Source organism: Clytia hemisphaerica, unplaced genomic scaffold (assembly GCF_902728285.1).
Source record: "Clytia hemisphaerica strain Z4C2 unplaced genomic scaffold, Clytia hemisphaerica genome assembly, whole genome shotgun sequence".
NCBI lineage: Eukaryota > Metazoa > Cnidaria > Hydrozoa > Leptothecata > Clytiidae > Clytia > Clytia hemisphaerica.
In genome coordinates, this window is record NW_027104076.1 from 1,399,153 (window position 1) to 1,408,659 (window position 9,507).

Below are 9,507 nucleotides of genomic sequence, written 5' to 3' on the forward strand. Positions count from 1 at the left end.
GAAATTTTTTTTCCAAAAATCTAGCTCCGTCACATTCGAGGGTTTATAGTTATGCATCTTTGTGCAAAAAGTCATAAAGAATGAAAGAGCCAATCTCGAGAAACGCTAATACCTAAGTAATTGATAGTGTGCTTATAAAAAATATCGAATTTGGCCAGTTTTTCTATAAAAACAAGCCAAACAACCAAAATTTCATGTCTAAACACATATATTCTTTAAAAGTAAGCCCTCATGAGCAAAAAAAACATCTATCTCATAAAAAAAATTGAGTAATTTGACTAAGAACATTGATGTATGCTTATTAATAGTGATTCTTATAGATAAACATGCGTTTTTTGAGCCAAAAAATTTTTTTTGCAAAAATTCGCTTAAGCCATCTTTTACCTACGATGGTACCCTACTTTCATGCGAAAAATCAGAAAAAATTAACGACCTAATTTTTCACAAAGTCCAAAAAACCCGTTTTTTAGCCGTTTTTTGGCCCAAATTTGCCCCCAAATTTTTTTTTTTGAAAATCGGGCTCCGTTACATTCGAGGGTTTATAGTTATGCATCTTTGTGCAAAAAATCAGAAAAAACTAACGAGCCAATCATGAGGAAAGCTAATAACGAACGAACAGACGAACGAACGGACAAAGGTTAATTTATAGGACCTCCACCGGGGTAGGTCCAATATTCGTGATATGCACCATTGCAATGTCTTCCACGGAGCCAACAGCTGATTGGTTGAAAGTGACGTATTACTGATTTTACGTCACTTAGAACCAATCAACTATTGGGTCCGTGATGTAATGTCAGAAGACATTGCAGTGGTGCATATCACGAATTAGACTTAGACAAGATAAATCTTTGAAGTGTGTTTGTAATACTTTTAAACCTTTTATTTTGTGAAAGTACAACGAAATTCCGTCATCTAAACCTTCCAAACGTTGAAAATTTTCCCGACCTTCGGAGCTTTAGGGTGTCGGATGAAAATTTATATTTTGGGCTTACGACACGTGCCATCTAGTTTTACTTCCAAAGCAGCTTCCCCGTCCCCGTGTATCCCAGGGTTTTAATTACGGCTAGTTCGAAACGCAGGTCACAGGTCACAGGTCAACAGGTCACAGGTCACAGGTCAGTGATGACAGGTTAACTCTAATCAATGCAGAGGAAAATGTTTGGAAAACACAAAGAATTATCAAAAACATAATTCTCAAGCAATTTCATCCATATAAAACCATTTCAAACATCAAAATTTAACCATGTGCTTTTATGGATCTTTCGCAGTTTGCGCCGTGTATAATGCAGACCAGAAGATTTAAAACCATATTATACGTATAACAGGTATATTACATATTGTAATGTTTGTAATGTTATATGATGGTTACATATAATAAAACTCATCGCTCTAAAACTACTTTCTCAGAGAATTCACGAGCTTCTGATTGGTGTAATTTTATATCCAGCCATATTGTTATCATCACATTCGGTATGCTAAATATTTTTGGTGTTTTTCTCTTGTAAAACATGATATTTTGTGATTCTGTCAACATTTTTGTCAAAAGTTGTCATTAAGTCATTAAAATAATAACTGAATAATTAATTAGTTCCATCCTTCTAAAACCACTCTCTTAGGGACCTTGCAAGCTTCTGTTTGGTGCCATTTTTTATCCATTCACACCATCCACATCACATTTTGTATAATAAATATTTTTCGTGCTTTTGTCTTGTTAGGCATCATATTTTATGATTTTGTCATTATTTTTGTAAGTAAGTGTCACTAGGTTGTTATTTTATTCAATTGTCATTTTATAATATCTAAATAACATGTATTACTTTTTTGTAATTTAATGCGTTATGTATTGATGTTATGTTATGTATATGTTATGATCTTATTATCTTTTTTCCGGTCTGCACTTTGTTGACCTGTGACCTGTGACCTGTGACCTGTTGACCTGTGACCTGCGTTTCGAACTAGCCGTTTTAATTACGTTATTGATGGCTTTAGCTTTGATCCCATGTAAATTTGCACGAAGAATATCAAGTAAACAGAACGAAAATTGGCCGTGTATCAAGCAATTTTAGCTCATTTTTCCATTTTGACAGACTTTATGGGTCATTATGAAAACAAAAAACATTAAAATAAAAAGTCAATCGTTTAATCATATTTCTTTTATTGAATTTAAAATAGAAAAACATCTTTTGAATGAACACCTGGCTTTCAAAAGAGAAGAAAGGAAATCTATCAACCTTTTATAAGGCATTTCCCCTTATCGCTCCTTTTATTTACTTGATTTTTTCTCTCGCGCCAGATTTAATTCGAAACCCGTGTATTACGTTATTGATGGACGCCAGAGAAAATCAGGTACTATCAGAAAACGTCAAAAAACTGAATATAGGCAGGGAACAAAGTAGACTGCCTGTATATCTCCCCTGATTACTTTTGATATATCAAAAACTATTTTAGGGGATGCGTGCAGCCTAGGAACAAAGCTGCCTCAAAAGCAAACAAACACAAAATCGAAACAAAAACTTACTTTTCAGAAGCTCTTCATTTTTCAATTCAAGATCATCAATCTTGTTATTACTGCTAATATACAAACCGATGAACAAAAACACCAAAAGCAAAGCAACCGCCAGAATAGTTAAGAAAAAGACATTCTTCCGGTCCGGTTTTCCATTTCCAGGTTTCAATTCGACATCTTCTGTTAGCATGTGGACTGTCGTTTTGGTCATCTTGACATACAAAAAAACGTTTTTTCAACGTTCATAAAACGGTTAGTTGCTGTAATGACGTTTGTGTCCACCGGGGCGCTCTAGGACTCAAGCGTTTTTCCAACAAATTGTTCTAGCGTTCATACAACGTTATTATCCGGACGTTTTTATGACGTTGTGTTCCCGCTGCGTTCATCCAGGGGTCGGCTAACGTTTTTCCAACATTCAAATATGTATAGAGGTATAGACGATAGACGGACTTTGTATGGACGTTTTCTAAATGGGACTTTTGGAAAACTTTACTGTGAATTTCAGTACTATCTTTTCAACGTGTTTCGCCACTGTATACACGAACTTCAAAAAACCGAAATTTATCTAGTCTACATTCAATGTTGATCCAACATCATTTTTGATCCGTAATTTTTGTCAAGTCTAATCTAGAAACTGAAACAAGTCTTGAAAGAAAAAACACCCCCTTCTCACAGACTCACTGGGACCCCTTCCCACTGGAAAAATTGGCTGAAATATCGCCACCGATAAAAAATTATACTCCAATTTTTGTCCCTACTGAAAATAATCAAATAAAACAATCCTCACTGCAAAATATTATGCTATTTTTCCCATCCCTACTGAATTTTCTGCAATTAAAACAATGAAATTTCAATCTCCAGCCATAAAAAATATGGAAGTATCAATCCCCATCGAGTTTTTACCCTCACTGGTTGAAAGAATCCTACCGGGTCTGTGAGAAAGGGGTGTGATAAATAAATCCACAATATAGCCTCTTACACAAACAGTAACAAACTCACAATAATACAGTTGGATTTTTTGACTGGCTATGCAGTATCTATTAGCAATAACATACTTCAACTCGAGGGGGTTAATATGTTATTATAATACTTTAAGAGTTTCCAATTTTGGAATGAAATACGATATAGTGTAGGATACGATAATATGGCAATGTAAACAAGATATGATTTTTATTCTTTTGTGGGTTTAGAACCTTCTTTTTAGATGATTGTATCCTCGTTAAAGAGATAACACATACAAACGTCGTAGATACTGTAACCACAGAAAGTATACGCTCAGAGTTTTCAGGTGCTAGATATTCACTAAATGGTCAAAATAAGAACATGTTAAGAACATTTTTAGGCTTAAAACTCAAAAGGTAAGAACATCCGAAGGCTGTTTTTGGATGTTCTTAAAAAAAACGTGTATTCAAATGTTGCACTTAACTAAAATTGCGCCGACCCTTGGTTAACAAGCATCTATCTTAAAGGAAGAAATTTTGGCGGGAATTTAATTCGGCGAATGGCCGAAAAAGTTTTTTCAGAGGGAATTTAATTTGGCGGATAGCTGGATAAATTAAATTTGACGGAAATATAATTTGGCGGTTGCAGGATATTTTTGCATAGCCAGAAGCGTTATTAAATCAACAAAAAAAACCTGTTTTAAGGCTTGAAATAGCACGAATTTGGGGAGTGCGTGAAATGAATTAAATTTGACGGGGATTTAATTTGGCGGATAGTGGTAAAAATAAATTTTGGCGGGAAGTAAATTTGGCGGATTTTGGCTAAATCCGCCAAATCCGCCAAATTTTCCTTCCGCCAAAATTTCTTCCTTTAAGGTAGGTAATCCAACTTACTAAATAACAAAAATATCAAAATAATTGATACAATCAAGGTCATAATTTTTGAGAAAAAAGGGAAATTCCCCAGGAAGTTTTGAAACCACAATCGATTTGTAAGTGTACTAGTAGGTTCGAAGGGTAGAGTTTAAACGCTAGACTTAAGACTTAGTCCAATAAGGCTCAGAATATAGCCTGGAAGTTTGCCAACCCCTCCCTAATTGAAATGTTTGATTAAATTAAAGAGATCGACCAAAAATCGACTTTCTCACTGGAACTTTAAATCTTGAAAAACGTTGAAATAACCGGAATTCTCAATATATTTCAACCATGATTGTAGATTGAATATCCAGGTTACGAATTTTTGGATTAAATTCACCATGAAAAAAATAGTCAATTTTTCAAGGTTCAAAATATCACAGTTCTTTTTCTTCAATTTTACATGTGTTAAAGCAGCTGTGAGTTGTTAATAAGTTTGATTTCAACGAGCGAGCGTTTACAATGTCAAATAATCAATTCCTAAATTGAAAAATTCGTCAGTATACACGTTTTTTATGGTATATAAGAACATAAGGAACACAAAGAACATTTTAAGGCTTCGATGGCCAAAATATTAAGATCAAGTTAAGAACATTTTAAGGCTTCGTGGAACCTAAAACATCTAATTTCTTAGGAATATGGACAAAAATACCCGAAAAATGACGAAAATAAGAACAGGTTAAGAACATTTCGATAGGGGGATAGGAATTTACTTCGAATAACGGGGAGTTCGAATAACTGAAAAATTCATTTCCCGCAAGATTCTCAATTTGACCTTAATTGGAGGGACTTTTCTGAGGCATTGCGGTTCAGTTGAGCGTAATAAACACAAAGAAATTGCTTGAATATCGATATATAGCCATGAATATTGAAACAATGAAAAGTTAAGAACATCCGAATGCTTTACGAATTGTGGATGTTCTTATCAAAAAACGTGTAGATGTTGCTATGTGCAGAAGTTTGTGAAAAGGGATTTTATTGTTCACCATTCTTCCTGTGGGATATCGAGAAGCTAGCCTTGTGAAACCATCCGTTGACATGAATACTGATATCATTGTCATTCAGCTTAGAGTCTCGAAGCTGGTCTGGTGCGACCATCCTTTGTCATGGAAAATTGCATCATTCGGCATAGAGATTTCTCCTCGAGCGAAGCCTAGAAGTCTAAGCTAGTTTGATCCAGTCACTAGGATAAATCTTGTGGAAAGTTGTGACTGCATAACTAGTATTCCAAGGCAAACTTAAAATCCATAAATATAAAAAATCTTTAAATCGCCGAAAACGCTATATTACCATAAGCCGTGTGTCCTAGCCTTGTGAATACGGGCTTAGTTAACTAGGCTAACTCTAGCCCTTCGGATCGTTTATAATAAGATCAAAATATGACGAAAAGTTAAGAAAATCTGGAATATTCATCGGTAGCGCTTTCGTGTTTACATTCGCCACCATGATCCGTCGGTTCCACAACAGCTATTTTGGGGTGCATCACCAACCTCAATCGTTTTCGCTTCAAAACGGGACTAGCTTTTTTTCGAAACATTGGGTGTTTCCAAAAATATAACAATGGATTTACAATCGCGTTGATGCACCATACTAACCGGCCTGTCTGGACAATCTCATATTCCCAAGCTTTGATTAAAGCCCATTCTTCCGGATCGATAAAGTCTTCCGTTATCAGAATAGACCGCATTACAACCATACCGGATGACGAGAGAAATGTCATGGCAACCACCCAGTTAATGAGGGTTAACGCTTTCTGGTTACGCTTCAATGCCTTTTGTTTGATGACGTCATTTTGTGCGTCAACCCAATTCCGTTTCAAAATGTTTTGTGTTTTCCTCGAATACACATAGACGATCAAGAAACACGCCGGGATACTTAAAATGACAATGAAATTATTTAAAACCCTATTTAGACGTTTAGTAACAATATAAAGGGCCGGTGCACACCATGGTACCACAAAAAGTAGAACTTTCTTCAACTTGATTCGTTGATGAAATTCGGTTTGTGAAATCTTGATAAAGCGATAAAAAGATATACTGATCAGAGTGTATCCGGAGATAGCGATCAAACCAGTCAAATACCGAGCCAAATTTTGAATCAGATTGCTTTGAACTTTTTGAATCTCAGCAACAGTGAAGGGTGATAAAATAACACTTGTCAACAAATCACCAATGGATAAGGAGATTAACAAGGAGTTGGAGAAAGTCTGGATTTCCTTGTAACGTATGAATAGATACAAAATAAAAATATTAGCCGGTACTCCACCTGCGATTGTTAAACTGTAGCCTGTGATCAATAGACTGTGAACTGTTGACCGAGTGAATTCCATTTCTGATTTCTAGATTCTATAAAAAAATTTAATAATATATTTTTAAATTTTTTATTAAGACAAGAATATCTAAATACAAAAATTTAACGCTTGGCTTAGCTACTGATCCAAATACTGTCTGCCTGCATGAGAATGTGCTAAGCCTTCAGATTGCAAGATGGGTGCTCTACTGTGCCACCTTAGCCACAAATACCTCAGCAAACAATTCTTTGTAGTTTGTCATGTCTACCGAAAAAAATAGTTCGATGAAAAAAAGACTCTGGATTTGTAAACGATTTGTAAAATAGCTCTTTGGTAGGAAAACAACCACATACGCTTAGCCCCCCCCCCCCAATAATTTTTACTAGTGATTTTTTTCATAAAATGGAGTATTTTACCTTAAACATTTGCCTTTATTCGAATTATTTTAGTTTTTCGAGTGTGTTTTTAGCCAATTTAGAGCTCTAGATTTCAAAATTTCCCCTTTTGGGCAAAACTATGGCTGGCCCTCACGGTGTTACTGAACTTATATACCCTACCCTAATATCAAAATGCTTCCTACGACACTACTTCTTACCGTCCATTAAAATCAACTGACGCTCGATTTTCAACATGATGGGCATTTTAGTTGAAGATCATGTCTCAACTGATGCCCTAGGCTTTGCTTCATTAAAAGATATTTTTACCTGTGTAAAAGATAGTATAGTATCAACTATTTTTGAAATAAAAAATGGGGGAGAGAGAGGGTCAGAGAGTATTATCTAATTGAAATTTTGAAAGAAAAAAGGGAGTGCCCCCTTTCTAATCCTTTTGGGGGAGTGTAATTATGTATCTAATATTCTTTAGAACGATACTATACTGATAATAAGAAAAATAGGAGCTAGATAAAATTTAGAGAGGATTTAGATTTCTAGAGGTCGATATTTTCTTATCTCCTTAATAATCACACACCTAAAATTAAAAATAATTTCATCACTTCGCGGCACTTTACAAAATAAAGAGAATTTTAGAAGAAAATAATGCATGTTTTAAAACTCTTAAGTTAGTTGGACCTACCTGATAGCTTACAAACAGTAAATGACCAAACGACCTTCGGGACCATGGATCATGGATCAGGTAGGTCCAAAAAAAGGTTTAGATTTACTATATTACGCAATTCTAATTTGATAATCTATCCCTTTAAAATACACTCAGGAAAGAAGGGTGTAGATTTGAATACATAGTGAGATAATGCTAAATAAATAATACGACCCTGATATTACTTTTCTTCTAAAAACCCCGGGCGAGATATGATTTAAGGGTCATTTACATAAATTTCCCCCTCGTGATACTACGATACAAGATTTCAATCCAGTGTCAAAAATAATCCTGGAAAAATCGCAAAAAAAAGTGTCAAACCTACATTTTAGGGGCCATTAAGATTATAACTCAAATTTAGTCGCTTAAAAAACATATTTCAACAGTAGTTTTTGATAAAAAATATTCGGATTAATGAAAATAAATATGATTACGTTTCATACACTCAAACATGACATCATTTTGACTGCAACTGCCCCTTAAAATTACTTAGCTAGCTTTTATATAACCACACACACATTGCACTTTAATGCGTCAAAACTTACTTTAAACCCATAGTGACAAGGAGAGCTAAATTATGTTTGCTAATTTTAGATAACATACCCTTAAAATTATTCGGCTACCCCTTACACCCATAAAATATCTCCGGTTATACCACAAACACCTCCCACTTTTAGGGTGTTACAGCTTTCTAAACCCATGTACTCGCTATAAAAAGCACAATAGGATGATGCTAGACCTTTATAGGAACAATTTAAGAACAATGTTGATCATGTTGAATTCAAACAATTCCAGGGTTGCATTTGTTGTTGTTAGTTGCAAGTTGTGTATAAATAAAGCCTAAAATACCTCAGTTTGGCTGGGCCCCTGGAAGAGGATAAGAACTATTACAGGCTAGAAGTACCGAAAAATCAGAAAAGCCACGCCTCAACAAAAGTTTACTGGTTCTTATAAAAAAAGTGTACTATAGACACCTTGAACCTTTAAGATGTTATAGCTTCAAACCTATAGGGTGATAAAGAGAGATAAATTAAGTGTCCTAATTATAAATACAAAGGATAGGTGATATTAGATATATTTCAAAATCCAGAAAAATTTAAAAAGATTTTATTTCAGATTTTATCACAATTTACTCAAAGGTTTCTAGGAAGGAAATAAGATGCTTGCAAATCATACACTATTTTTCTTTTATAAGATTAGTATTATAAGAAACAATGAGGTTCAAAATCACCAAATACTAAGAACAATGCTGAGCCTGGAATTACTAATTTTTTTTTCCAAATAATTAAGGGGTCAAAGTAGTACAAATTGGGTATAAATCCTAAAATACCTCAATTTCACCTTAAAATAAGAACGGGATAAGAACAATTTGAGGCTCAATGTGTCAAAAAATAAGAACAGCCGAGTTCTTATGAAAGAAAAAAAGTGTAGGCAAGAACAAAATATCTAACAAACAAAGATTAAGGTCTAATGTTTTCACCTTTACACCAAGACCAAAAAGAATGAAAAAAAGGTACAATCTGGGCTTTGAAAATAACACTTGATTTTGAATGGTAGAGTGTATAATTAAGGCGTTTCCTTCAAGATTATCGGCATTAAATTTTCATGATAGGGAAGTACCTTTAGCTGATTTAAATAAATTTTGTGGTGCTTTATAAGACGAAGTCATGACAGAAAAGAAGCCTCCAACACTTAGAATAAATTTTTCAGGGGTAATGTGAGAATCCAGGGGGTTTGAAACGAGTGTTTTTCATTTTTCC

The 9,507-nt window shown here is 34.5% G+C and overlaps 2 protein-coding genes across 2 annotated transcripts in view; both read right to left on the bottom strand.

Moving 5' to 3' along the window:
• The window catches only part of LOC136812633 (glutamyl aminopeptidase-like), a 30,011-nt gene extending 26,857 nt beyond the window's left edge, over nt 1–3,154 (bottom strand). The window contains exon 1 of the mRNA XM_067069161.1: nt 2,519–3,154. Coding sequence (XP_066925262.1) covers nt 2,519–2,717 — 199 coding nt within the window. The 5' untranslated portion in view covers nt 2,718–3,154. The remainder of the gene's footprint in view (nt 1–2,518) is intronic.
• A 2,598-nt stretch (nt 3,155–5,752) lies between these two features.
• LOC136812552 (neuropeptide receptor 22-like) lies at nt 5,753–6,691 on the bottom strand. The gene has a single exon (XM_067069077.1). The coding sequence runs from the start codon at nt 6,689–6,691 to the stop codon at nt 5,753–5,755; it is 939 nt and encodes a 312-aa protein (XP_066925178.1).
• Nucleotides 6,692–9,507: the final 2,816 nt, after the last annotated feature.